The 14,783-nt window shown below is 31.0% G+C and overlaps 1 protein-coding gene across 3 annotated transcripts in view; it reads right to left on the bottom strand.

Annotated features, from left to right (window-relative positions):
* LOC129913047 (uncharacterized) overlaps positions 1 to 14,783 on the bottom strand; it is a 248,694-nt gene that overhangs the window by 120,365 nt on the left and 113,546 nt on the right. For all 3 annotated transcript variants that reach the window (XM_055991431.1, XM_055991432.1, XM_055991430.1), the window contains 2 exons: positions 11,800 to 12,004; positions 5,522 to 5,666 (listed from right to left, as the gene is read on the bottom strand). In XM_055991431.1, the coding sequence (XP_055847406.1) occupies positions 5,522 to 5,666; positions 11,800 to 12,004 (350 nt within the window). The remainder of the gene's footprint in view (positions 1 to 5,521; positions 5,667 to 11,799; positions 12,005 to 14,783) is intronic.

Below are 14,783 nucleotides of genomic sequence, written 5' to 3' on the forward strand. Positions count from 1 at the left end.
TTCAATATGCTTCCACAGCGTCTGTTAACCATTTCCGATGCACGAGTACCACGCGTTTGCATATATGAATATACCCCTTTGAGATTGAAATAATGTCAATACAATAGCATTCCAATCCCACTATCGACACAGTTCGGACTTTAATAATAACTATTATTAATTGATAGCTATTAATGGATATAAACACCTTAAGTGCTTTTATGATTAACTTATTAATTAACTCTTGCTTTCATAGACTTTAACCTCTTTCCTCTGCTTGAGTAAAATTAACATAGTTCAAGGCTTTGGTCATCAAAGGTGTTTGTTCTATTCTTGTTTATACGAAATTAAAATAAAATTTCTCATCGAAAGAAAGATCGATAAAATAAATCGAAAACAGGTTTTTTTTATTTTTGTTTATTTTTTTTTTTTGAAAATAATTTTTGAATAACTAACCATTATGCAACTATAAACAAAAAAAAACCATCCAGACGAGATAGGAACAAAGCAAAAAATTAAACAAATTAGCAATTCAAATAAAGAAATTAGTTTTGGTTTACGAACCATTCGATGACTAATGATTGGGCTGGTAGATGTGGTGAAATTTTTGAAAAAAAAAAGTATTTTTTTTTCTTAAATTATGTAATAAAATTTTATGTGATGAACTTGAATTTATTGAATTAATTAAAAATTGGATTGACGAGGATAACTTGTTTATAGAAAACAAAATAAAAAATAAGAAATATGTATTTTGAGTACCGGCATTGTACTTAAATAAAAATTATTTGTATATTTTCTGGCAGGTGTTATAAAAAGTACAACATGTGTTTAAAATATTTAGAAGTTTATTGTAGGTACATAATGTACATATACCGAAAATGACTTGCTAATCAACTTAATTTAAAAACAACTTTTTTAAAACTCGTACTCTTTATCCTCTGGAATAATTTTTAAAAACTTTCAATGCATATAAAATATATCTGCATAATTTACTGGGAATCATTGAAGAGATAATAAATTAAAGAATGAGAACTTAAAAGTAACAGTTTTTAATTAACTTTTAAGCAGGTGTCATGTCACAATTATTTACAGAAGCCGGATTCTATCAAAGACTTGCAGTCCAAGTACAAATGTTAACATATATTGTACCTATTCAAAATTAAAAAACAAAAATCATACCGATTTTTAATTTTATGATTACTGTTTTAACAAATTAATTGCACGATTGACTCGTTTTGAAAACTTGTTGTTCAAATTTTTAAACGGATAAAAAAAGTTGCAATGGCGGTGTCAACACTAAAATTTAAAAAAAATGTCCCGTTTTCGAAAAATCTGTTTTTCAAAAACAATATATTTTTTATCACAAAAACTTATTTTTTTAAATATCAATTTTTGAGAAAGTTTTAGGTATATAGTAGATACCATTTTTTTGGTTCTTATGGTCCGCTTCAATGATAGTAAACAAAACTGGCGCAAAATTTAAACCGATTAAGTAAAATGCTAAAGCCATTTTAGTAATTTAATAAGCTAAAAATCAGCCTGCATTTGACTTAGTAAATTACTAAAAAGGCGTTTAAAACTTTGCGATACTGTCTTTTTGAAGCATTAAATTCTACGCGAATTTTTATTCCCCTTTAGAAAATGCTATAAAGATCAAAATTTACTGCCCTTATCATATTTAGCCGTCCAAAAGATCATTTATAAACATGAGAAAGAGAGTCGGAGGCAGAACGGAGCGTTGGGCAGACATGAATCCATCAATACTTGTATTGAGGTTTGAAGAGTTTTTAATCCAGGGAAGAAAAGACTCATCGACGCACGCCAAAAGCATACATTTTCGAAAAAAGAGCTTGAAGCCAAATTCTATAAAATCCCTTTAAATATGAATGACTTTCCCCTAAGTGATGTTAAAATTTTAATGTGACCCACCTCCACCTGTTTTGTGTTTAAAGTAATTAATGTTGTTTGATTCGAAATACGAAATACCAAATACGAAAGTATTGGTTGGCCCTCTGAATCCTGAAGAGATGGTGAAGTGAAGCATCTTTGTAATGCGTAGAATGGTAGAATATTTTATTTCTTGGAGTTATCTCGAAGAGTTTAACCTTCAACGCATTTCCACTTAAAAGCTCAAGAGAGCCTATCTTTGAAAGGAGCCTTATACGAAGGAAGGACGATTTTTTAAATATTTTCAAATTTTAATATTTTGTACCTACAAATTTAGTCGTGTTAAAATGTAGTTCGTAAAATTCGAGCTTTATTGACTACGTCCAAAAAAAGAGAAGCTATTTTTTTGTCGTTAACAGGTTACACAAAAAATATGGTTTAGACTTTAGAGGAAGGGGGAGAAGAATGAAGGACGTAAAATTGTATTACGTTTTTAAAAATCTGTACACCTTTTCCTTAACAGAATTCTTAGAAATTTAACAAAGATAAAACCAAATCCTTTCACTATCTAATTCATTGAATCGATATTTCTTTTTTTTCAAAAACCAAAAACGAGAATTTTTTAATTAAAACACGATATAACAACTGACAATTTCACAGTTCTACCCCAACATTCAACATTTTTTCTTTTTTTTTTTTTATTTAACCTTCAATCTACGAAACTACTTTTACAACAAAAAATAGGACTTGTCATTCGCCAACCATCCCAACTATAAAGGCTCAAACCACCTGAGGCTAGACAAGTAGAAAAAGTCACGTCATCCATTTGGTCTTATGGCATTTGTTAGCAACACCAAAGAATACAATTTTTTTTTAATGAAAAAAGGAAAGAACAAAAAAAAAACTATCCTTACCTTGTGGGATCATTTGAAAAAAAAAAACTAAAATTGGAACAAATGAAGGATAGAGGGAAAATAAAAGTTTTTTTTTTTCCAACCTTTAGCGGCCCATACCGACCTCACCTCGACATACCTAGAACAAAAAAAAAACATTCTTTTGATGGGAAATTCTTTCCTTTGTCCATGGAACGGATATCATGGCGATATGGCTCTTTTTTTGTAGTTTAAAAGTCTACAAAAACCACAACCTTTGTTGTGATTGTGTCACAACGCCAACAGGTGAAAGTTAGCCCATAAGTTGACCCTTACAATAGCTAAATGTCTGTTAGCCCTCGGGCCAAAAGTCGTCTCATAGAAGTCAACTATGGGACACACGAGGTTTCTTGTACAGTTTTTTGCTTTTTCCATTTTTGTAATTTCCATTACCCATGTCTTGGATCGAATAGCTGAAGTTGATGGAATTAGCGTTTATGAGTAATATGCATGCCACTTGATTACATGCCTTTTTTGTAGAACTTTTTTTCTTGAACATTTTATGGAATTATGGGCGGTTTTAAATATTTTCTTTGGTTAAAAGGAGTTTTTTTAAGACTCCCTTTACCACTTTGAGAATTCTTTTGAAGGAAAAACAGGTAGGAGTAAATTATTATGACTGTCTAAAATATTTGCTCGCGTGCCTTCAAATTTTAATATAAAGCAATGCAAACGTTATGTCGGTTATAATTAGCGGTATAACCTTGTTATAACATGCACTTATGGGTTTTATGAGTATAGGTATGCCTTTTGGCAAGCAGTCATGTAATGTGCAAGTAAGGTTTATGGCACATTTGCATAATAGCTTTTATAAGACCAATTATATCGCCTTTGGAGGTGAACAGAGAAAGGTTTTATTGAGCAATTTTTATAAAGCTTTTAGGATCAATTTATTATTATTATTATAGGAAATTAATTTATAATTTTTTTTATGATTTTTGCAACAGAATGATTATTTGAAATTATTGATCGAAGAACTTTTTTTGGTGGAAATCTTTAAATCATCCAAAATGTTAGGCTCATTCCATAACCAAGAACCTTTCAAATTACAAATTAATCCTGGCTGCAGCTTCCCTAAGTCCATTATGGACATACGTAGGTCATTTGGTTGGGATTTAATGTAGGTTCAGAATTTCCGAACAGAATGAGACGCCTTTTTGACTCATCTCATCACCTTTAATCTTCTTAATTTCGTTTTTGAATGTTTCCCTCATTGCTAGAGCTTGTGTTTGACACTGCCCTGCCCTCTGGTCAATTTTGAAGTCTTTAAAATTTTGATTCACTCAAGTGTTCTAATAAAAAAAAAAACTATTTTTTACACGTCTTCTTTTGAAAGACGAAGTCGTCGCCAATCTTTGGTTGATTTGTTTGGCTTCCGCAAAGGCGCCTTTTTTTACCCCTAATCTTTTTGAAGGACCCCAAAATTTCGCTCAATTAATTTGACTTCAGCAAAAGTACCCCAGTTTAACTTACAATTCGTTGTAAAAGACGAAGGCGTTCGAATTTTAACGATCAAAAACAAACTTAGAAACTGATTTCTTTTGTTAGAGTACATAAAAAAAAAAACGAAAATAAATAAGCACGAAATAGATGTTTACCTTAAACATTGTACGTCACCAAAAATGCAAGGTCTGAAATCCGAACCATTGAATAATTGCAAATAGAAGGTGACACCCAAAAATCGCCGCTATTATCGGGGTATGGGGCGCGCAAACGCTGGATTTTTAAAAACACTTAAAATATTATTTTCAATTAAAAAACACTTAAAATAGGTAAAAAAAAACATAACAAAGTAATTTTTAACCAGGTTTTGCTAAAACATTTTGTAATTTTGTAAAAAATTATAAAAAATCGTATTTATGCATTTTATTCCTCATTTTTGAAGTTATATAAAAATGGTTTGAGTAATATAGATCTTTTTACTATCTACAACTTTGTATTTTACTTTTTTCGATAGGTCTGACAGAAATCGTAAAAAAACACGATTTTTGACACCCATCCCACTTTTTCGCCCACCCACCCATTTCCTCCAATTTGTTTGTGGGCAATTTATTTTTCCCTTTCATATACCATTAATACAAAATATTCCGACCAGCCAAAGCTGCCAATAATTTTTTTTTTTTTCCAAAACTTTGTTTGTGAGTTTTGCTTTTGGCCTACACCGTGACAAAATTACTCCTTTCAATTTTTTCTAATAACCTTCTTTCATCTCTTCACTGTTTTATTTGTTACACGCTCCAATCTAGCGTCTCAGCAAGCTGAGACAAAGAATAAAAATATTCATTCGATTATTTCCCTAAGGAATTTTTTGGTGAGAACAAAAAAGTGTAACCTTCTACTTCTATTTGTAATTACAATGATCCGAAATATACAAAACCAAAAATTTTTATTAAAATTCTATGAGTTTTTTTTACTATGTGCGGTTTTGGTCTAATATTTTTTCCAGTTGACATATTGGCTCGTATGCAATAAAAATGAGCTTAAGCTCTTATCTCACTTTTCAGTACATTTTCTTGAGATCTATCTCATTTTCTAGAAATAGATCTCTAGAAAAGCGAGATAGAGCTTAAGATCATTCTCTTCGCATATGAGCCATTGATAAGAAGTTCCTAAAAGGATATAGGGAATGTTATCATGTTAATTACAATTCTCTTCTGTGTTCTGTCCTTGGAATTTGTAAATATGTACCTACAAAACAAAATAGTGGTTCAATAACAACTTACCTGTGTTTCCTTGTGTCTATATATTTATTGTCAAAATTATTGTGAGACATTTTATGGATGCTCGTCAAAGAACCAAATGGATTGTTATGCACATTGGCAGAATGATGTTGGCCATTATGATGAAGTGTATGTGCAATGAGGTCTTCTGCAAATCAAAAAAAGTTGAGAAATAAACAAACATTAATAATGTTATAGTACACAAATTTTTCAATTTAATTTCATTTAAATATATAGCAAACAGAAGCTCTATTAAAGCTGCATTAATTTCAAGGTTCTTTTAATCCCTATCCTCTATAATGATGATGGAAATGAACTTGCTGTCTGAGTGAAATTAAACCACCTGCTGCCAAAAAGTAAACACTCCAAACAGAACACAACACCAAAATGATGATGGTTTTGAGAGCAAATTCATTGGGATTTCGCCTCCAGAAGGTTGATATTTCCAATCGATTGGTTATTTCAATTTGAACATGATGACATCATTAACATGTGTGTTCTCTGTTCTCATATAAATAAGTGATAAGGCCAACAAAATCCTGTGTTAAAGTGTTGGATTGTACCTGTGAAGCATAGTTGAGTTGATGCATGAGGGAAGGCCTTGTGTACCAAGGCTGGAGAATTTACAATCGCTTTAATGAAATACATAGTTTCATTAAATTCAATGAAATCTATTTCTATGGATACATTGGCTGCAATCGATTATTTTATATTGAATAGGTATTCTTTAAATATTGAAATTACCAAGTACAGAAAACTAGTGCAACGTTGACATAATCAGATTGGTCAAGAACTGGACCGTCACTTAGTCAGAAGTGGAACAATTTGTAATGGGACCACACGGCAAGAACCAGCTTTCAAATAAAAAAGAATCATCAAAACTCATAATCATTTAAACTCATTTAAAATCTTTGGACTTTGGATTCACATAGCTTACAAAATTATTCGGTGGAGTAAGGCCAGTCTGAACACGTCTATTATTTCATTTTCGTGTGTGGTTTGCTTATGAATTGCTTTGTTAAAAATTAGAAAACCATATCGATGTGGTTCAAGGCTAAAACAAAAAACAAAACGACCAAAACTAATTTCAACCCTAGACAAAAACGGGTGTTTTTATTAATACCTATGCGATTTGTATTCGGAAAATTTTTAGCCAAATAGATTTATAGAAATAGAAGAAATTCAATACCTACGTATTACTTACAGCCTGTGATGGAAAAAATACTTGAGCATTGTAGGGGATACTGAGGTGAGAAGTATCAGGGGTAATAAGAAAAAGATTTAAGAATCTGATGGAAGAGAAAAATGTTCGTCTTTTTCATGACAAACGTTACACATTTCTGTTGCAAGTTGAACGGCGCGCCGTGGCGGGCAAAAAAATTATAAAATATAATAAATAATATAAAATATGAGCGACAGATGAATGAGGCAATTAGCAGCCAAAAAAGATAACACTGTGCTACAAAATTAAAAAAAAAATAAATACACCCGAGAAATTACATAGTGTTAGTTACAGGCTGTTCGTATGGTCGAATAATGCATAAAAATATTTTTGTTATATTTTTGGAACCCTCCATTTTTTTTTTTTTTTATTTACAAAAAACCATTTTTACAGACTTTACGATGTAATCCATCAATATCTCAGTCATTTTTTTTAATAATTCTCAATATGTTATATGTTTTTGGAAAGAGGATTTCCAGACCTTTTGAATGATGTACACTCCTTTTCATCTGAATAAGTACACAACTTTTCAAATGTTCAGTATTCCTTTTTTCCTTACAGTGTAGGAAAAATAATAATTTTTTGGTGTCAAGCCATTGTTTAAGATGTTAGCAGAATCAGCAAAAAAAAAACGTGTGGTTATTTTTCCTGTTTATTTATGGCAAAGCATTTCATATCGAAAAACTGAGTTATTTTTTTGTTTCATCAGAATAGGTATGTACACATAGAGAATGATGTCGAAGTGGTCCATGAAATGAATTTGAATCAAGTTCTTCTTAAAAATGAATTTTAATTATTTTATTTTTTGTATAGTGGCGTTTTTATTCATAAAAAAATAACGAAACTGTCCAGGAATTGCATTGTTAAATCTCTCTATGCAATCTATCTGAATCTCTTCCCTAAATTGTTAAATGGTGGGTTAGGGAATATTTTTGTCTTAAAATCGACTCTCACAAAATTCATCAGTACGGGCTAGCCATTTCCAAACATTTTCAACAAGGTTCAGGTTTGTTTTCTATGGTAGATACTCAATAGTGAGGCGGCTTAGCGTTAAAAAAGAGTTCAATCGTGCACTTTGTGATAAAAGCATGAAATTAACATCGTTGGTAGTACTCAATATAAGAGTTATTTTGAGATATTGGGCCACCTTGTATTCCATCCGGAAGGGTAGATACAAGACTTTTTCTGTGTTGCACTCGATTTGTTGCATATCATAGTATAGGCAATGAAACCTTTTTGTTAATATGATACATGATTTCGAGGTATTTTCTAACGCCCGATCGAATAAAATCAATACCAAAATGTCTCGACCATCATATAAAAAGTTATTGGACTCTTTATGAATTGTCTTTTACTCAAAGATAAAGAGTCAGATTATTACCAAGTACTCCTTGAAAAAAAGTGGTAGGTTGATAAAATTTTGTGTGGACGTTTCATATACCATAGAAAAAAATAATAAAATATGTCCATCAAAAAACTTCAGGTCAAAGGGTGTTTTTTTAAGCGAGAAAGAACACTTTTGAAATGGTACCATTGCACCACATGGAAAATTTTTGCATTTTTTTGAACCGCATATATATTTTATACATCGTATGAGAATCAAAAATAATCAAAAAATGAATTACATTTACCATAGAATATTGAATTTTCATGCAAAACTTAAATTGCTTGCTTTTATTTTTTATTAAATTTTCACACAAATAAATGTTTTGAAGGAGTGAGGTGCAAAAGTAAAAGTATGAAAAATAATTGTGCTGTTTGTGATAAAAGGATCAAATTAATAGGATTGTTAGTACAATATGTAACCCTCATTTTAAGATATTGGGCCACTTAATATTTCATCTATGAGGATGTACATGAGCCATCTAATAACCCCAAATTTCACAAAATTTCATTTAAATAGCTTTCTGTGCATCGTTATAAACACCTTTATAGGTAAAATATTTATTGCAAAATGAAACAAACAAAAAAATAAAGTTAGGTTATATTCTGAAAGAATATTCATTTAGGGACAAATTGGTGTATTGTTTTGTTGAATTTGACCAAAACTGCATAATCTATGCTACCTTTCCGTAACTAGAAAATATGGCATATCAAGATGTGAATTGCAACGTGCACAATAGGGTGATCGTTATTTTAAAATAATTAGAATTTGTATGCTCCTAAGATCTTATATGGTTGGAAATAAACTAAAAATAATATTCCTCAAGTTTCAAGTCTCTAACTTTATTCTAACCCGTGCCGCCAAGCGGTTGAAGTTTCTTATGGGAATAACATGGGGTTTCTTGGACCTAAACCATTTGTTCAACAAATTTAAAACTTTAAAGATTTAAACTTATTAAGTGTAGCTATCATGTAAACATTTTTCAGATTTTAAATTGTTATAATTTTAGAGATTTAACTTGGTAAAGAGAATCATTTTTTTTCAGACTTTTTCAAAAATCGCTTTTTACACATTGGATGCCAAAAAATTAAAAAAAACATACATGGAACTTGAACATCCGATACATTTTTTTAGTTGTTGCAAATTTGTCGAAAACGGCTCTAATGATTTTCATTAAATCTGGCGGTAATTTGGAATGAAATTTTTCACTAAAAATGGCAGGTCCATATTTCCGCTATTCGATTTTTTTTTTTTTTCAGAAAAACTAAAAACCCAGTTTTGTTAGAATACCTTAGAAAATTCCCTACACTAAATTTAATGTAAATCGTTAGAGCCGTTTTCGAGAAAATTGCAATAACTCAAAATAATTGTATTGGAAGTACCTACAAGTTCTAGGCAATTTCCCCCATTTTTTCAAAACGCTAATAGGAAATCCTTCAAGTTAAGCTTTTCTAAGTACCTCCATTTTGCTAAGCCGTTTTTTTTCGACGAAATACTGGACTAAATTTAAAGTCATGGAACAGACTTCACCTTAGTTTTACCGACTTCCAAAACGGAGGAGGTATTCAATTCGTCTGTATTTTTTTTTTTTTTTTTTATTGTTTCCTCACATCTTTGGACTGAGTAAACCAATTTTGATAATAATTTTTGTATTGGAAAGCTGGTTCCTGCAGTGTGGTGCCATTTCAATTTCTTTCAGTTCTGGCTATAGGAACTATGAGAAAAACCATGAAACCCAGTTTTAGTCCATGGAAGTCGGTTTTGTTTTTTTTTTTTTTTTTTTTGATAAAAATGATTATTTGCCTTTCTGACCGAAGTAATTTTTTTTTAAATTCCTAAACTGGCTAGAATCCTTTTTTAGTTTATGCACCATTTGAATATGCTGCAATTTTTTTTAAATTTAAATACAAATGGTTGAGTAAACTTTTTCAATTGCAATTCAACTAATGTTTTTAGTAAATTGCTCGAAAGTGATTTATGTTTGAAACTTAAGTTTTTGCTAACTTATGCAACATCCTTCTCTATACGAAGATAAATTCTCTAAAAAAAATCTTTAAAGTAATAAATGTTTTTTCTTTTTTTTTTAGTAAAAATTAAATTGAAAAAAAAAAAAAACTTTTTACAACCAATTTTCAACTAAGATAAAACTCAATCCAAGTCCAATGAGGATTTCAAAGTTCAGTTTATCAAAACCTCCTGCTCGAGTAAAAGTATATGAGTTTCGGTTTAGGATGATGTTAAAAATATTTAAGCGATTCGAAACTTTGTTCACTGTAAAACCTTAACGATATACCAAACTATGAACATGTACAACACTGGGAAAACCAACAGACTAAAAAGACAAAGCATACATACATTAGGTATACAGGGTGTCCCACAGTCACCGCCCCAAATGAAAACCATGGATTCCTGAGGTCATTTGAAGTCGAAAAACTTAAGAGGTAATTTTCTCGTTTTCGTCCCGTTTTCGAGTTACCACGGTTTTTATGATTTTTGCTCTCTCGTACTTTAACTGGCCTTATCTTTGCCAAACTAAGTTTGATTTGAAAGATTTTTTTAACAACCAATCAAGAATTTGTTACAGTTTAAGTTTGCCTCAAAACTTTTTTTTCTGCGGACAACCGTTTTTTCCACAATTTTGCATCAAACACAATTTTCTTCGTTTTTTAAGTTGTTTTTTACACTTTCATATCATTTAAGTCAAAAAAACACGTTAATGAGTATTAATTTTTTGTCCTTTTTCTTAAAGCCCAGTTTATTTTCATAAAAAAAATAAGTTTTATTTCATAAAAAAGGCTACTGAAAGTAATTAAAAAAAAAAATAAACAAACTGAGTGAATTAAAAAAAAAATAATTTTTAAATAAAAAATTGATTTAAATGAATTAAAAACTTTTCTGAGCTATTGTGATTAAGAAAAGAACAAATAGATAAAGCTCAGAAAAAAATTTAATTTATTTAAATCAATTTTTTATTTAAAAATTATTTTTTTTTTTAATTCACTCAGTTTGTTTATTTTTTTTAATTACTTTCAGTAGCCTTTTTTATGAAATAAAACTTATTTTTTTTATGAAAATAAACTGGGCTTTAAGAAAAAGGACAAAAAATTAATACTCATTAACGTGTTTTTTTGACTTAAATGATATGAAAGTGTAAAAAACAACTTAAAAAACGAAGAAAATTGTGTTTGATGCAAAATTGTGGAAAAACAGTTGTCCTCAGAAAAAAAAGTTTTGAGACAAACTTAAACTGTAATAAATTCTTGATTGGTTGTTAAAAAAATCTTTCAAATCAAACTTAGTTTGGCAAAGATAAGGCCAGTTAAAGGACAAGAGAGCAAAAATCATAAAAACCGTGGTAACTCGAAAACGGGACGAAAACGAGAAAATTACCTCTTAAGTTTTTCGACTTCAAATGACCTCAGGAATCCATGGTTTTCATTTGGGGCGGTGACTGTGGGACACCCTGTATAAAGATACTCATATCGGTACCAGGAAGAGAGCATATGGTTCAATTTAAAGTGTGGTCCTTACAAGTTCGTCGTCGGTCGTTGTCGGTATAGGTTGTCGTATCGTATGGAAAATATAATCATCATGGTTTTAGGTATGAGAAGGAAAATTTATGTGTAACAACACAGGACGAAATTCAATTAAACAAAGTGCTAGCACATTAATTACCTCTCCAGTTGCTGCCACCCGATGCGATTCTCAGGCTCTTGTCGTATCTATCAACTCCTGGTAGATGGTATTGTTGAGGATGGTGATATTCATGTTGATAGTATTGTTGTTGTAGCTGCTGTTGGTGTTGTTGTTGACTTCGGCGATGGTTGTTCTTGTTACTCATCGAATAGCCATGATGGGTACGAACATATTTTTCATCCACCTATATATTGACAGAGTGAAAAGTGAAAATGAGTGATTTATTTTAATGTGGAATCGTAGGTTGTTAATTTATTTAAGGTTATTTTTTTGTTGTGTGTTTTGTTTTTCGCTTTTGAAAATAGCCATACAATTTTTGACCGAGAAATGTTAATGGGATTTAGATGGAATCAATTAATCTAATTAAGAAGAACTATTTAACAGAACCGCACCTTAAAATTAGGATTGGTAACTTTAATCGAAATTCTATGAAGACATGGTGCACCCATGCGATTTTTCGATGACTACAGTGACGTGCAAAATATTAGATATTATTCAATAATATACAACACGTTTGTCACCCTTGCTGACAAAGAATAAATGTGATAGTTATAAAACAACTTGTGCAGAACATCGAAGGTACCTAATTCCGTTCATGAAGCTAATTCCGTTCATAGAGCACCGAACTCAGCAAGGCGTTTTGTAGTTAATTATTGCCACAACATTACAAAATTCCCGACGCGATTAAAATGAACATTCTTTGTTCACAGCGAATATACATCCTAAAAAACGCTTAGGTATGTCCATAAGTACCAATCATCTAGAAAGCAACGACTAGCAATTGTTGCTCTTCACCAAAACCGAGCTCGAGATTAGTATTCGAGTTATTGGAGTTAGTAAATGACAACGATATTTTTTTTTTGGACTCACCATGGAAATATTGGAAGAAACTCATTTCTTATCAAAGTTTAGAAAGGGAAAATCTAATAGAAGGTTGGCTAGACGTTAACATTCTTTTAGGCATATATCTAGAGAGAACATGCTTCAAAGAAACTTATTTTTTACCAAAAATGATATACGGAAATGAAAGCCAACACCAAAGCCATCATAATAATAATGGAACGTAGTGTATATTATATTAGAGATCGAAAGTAGGTAAACGTCAACTTTTTTACAGTTCTTTAAAATAACACACTCTTATTGAGATTTTCATTTACGATCCCTTGTGATTCTGTTTATCTTATGATGAAAAGGCTACTTGATCTAAAATCCTGTATTATGGAAGATCGTATTTCCGAACTTTCAATTGAATGGCAATGGGTGCAAGAGTATGTGGATTGTTAAGAACCGATTTGGATAGCTACCCTTAAACTGCAAGAAAAACATCTTTTTTTGAGTGATGTCTTCAAAATTTGGATGGAGCTAAAACTGCATAAATTAAATAGTGCGTGTGATTTGAAAACGCAACTACATATTTCTCTAAATGAACAGGAAAGTTTGCTATGGGAAACTGTTTCAATGATGAGTGCAATTTTTTTTATCCCAGTTCAAAGACTTAATTTAGTATCGAACAATAAAATCAAAAGTCAATGACTAAAACCCATTTGAAAAAAATTACGAAGAATTTATTTAAAATATAAAACAGGTGTAAAATCAAAACAGCAAATCGATTTTTCTTTTTTTCTTGAATGGTATATTTTTAGAATTTGTTTTGTCCCTGATTCAAGTTAAACCTGTTGGAATTTAATCCATTCCTTTTTATATGCAGAGAACTGGTCTCCGGTTCCTCAACAAGCTAAATTTCCTTCAAAACGTCAAGGAAGGAGTTCCAATTCCAATAAATCACTTTTAAATTTATATTTAAATAGTATTGAGAAACGCGAGTAAAATAAAAATCAAAACGTTGACCTCAACAGTGAAATTTTATCTAAAATATATGCAAACAATGAACATTTTGGTCTACTCTCATTTGTCATTCATTAGAAACCGACATTCTAATATTCTTTCAATAACGTAATATCTGGATACTTAAATTAAGATCTCCTTTGTTGTGTTTGGAGCAGAGGGTATCTCTGGTTTGGAGTGTGGAGAGGGCTTTTTCACTCCACTTAGTTTTATTTTGAGTGAAAAAAGGTATAACTTTGCTCCAAAAACAGTGGAAATGTACCTTTTGTGAAACTAAACAAATTGAGTTTTTTACAAAGTCTGATGCACAACAAACAATTCCATCTGCCATAGCTATTTTTTTTTAACTCTTCTGTTCTGCCTTCTTGAGTAAGCGGATTGCAATACAGTCGTTGCCCTTTCGAAGCGAGTGTCTAATCTATAAACATCATCGTGTAATAGCTATCGTGCGGCTAAAATCGACTCGTGAAAGGTTGACATTACTTTCCCAATTTTCTTTCTTTATTTTCAGTCTTTTATTATAAATTAAAAAAATACATTAATCCTTCTGCAAACAATTTATACTCTGAAGATAAAAGTTTAACCGGCTCCCAGAGCAGGTTAAATGTTTGACAGCTGAAAATTTTTTTCTAAAAAATGTATTGTATTGTAGCTTAATTTAAGCTCCGAAACAAAATCCTCTCGAAAATACATTTGATCTAAGAATTTGGATAGAATTTTGTATGTTTTTTTGATTATTTTGGAAGTAAGTTTGTTTATAATTCAATATAAGTTCAAGTGACCTCAACTCCAAAAATTTATAAAGCGTTAAGTTTGTTTAATTCTGTGACAACCCAAGATACTTGGTACTGTGATAATCCCAAGATACTTGCTACCTGGCTTTTCTGACAATCAAGTTTTATTTGGAAGTGTCAATCTTTAAGGAGATGGACTTTCAATGAGTGAATCGTCGAGGTAGAGCAGATTTTCGTTGTCGCACTCACTTGCAATTGGTTGATCTGACGTCAAGATGCTGTAGAGGAAGAGAGATAAGTCAAATTATGTCAACAATCTCTTCTGGGGAAGATAAGTGTCGCTTTCTCTTTTCCCACTCTTCGGAGAAGTTTTCGGTGACCCAC

The sequence above is a fragment of the Episyrphus balteatus genome, chromosome 3 (assembly GCF_945859705.1).
Source record: "Episyrphus balteatus chromosome 3, idEpiBalt1.1, whole genome shotgun sequence".
NCBI classification, from domain to species: Eukaryota; Metazoa; Arthropoda; class Insecta; order Diptera; family Syrphidae; genus Episyrphus; species Episyrphus balteatus.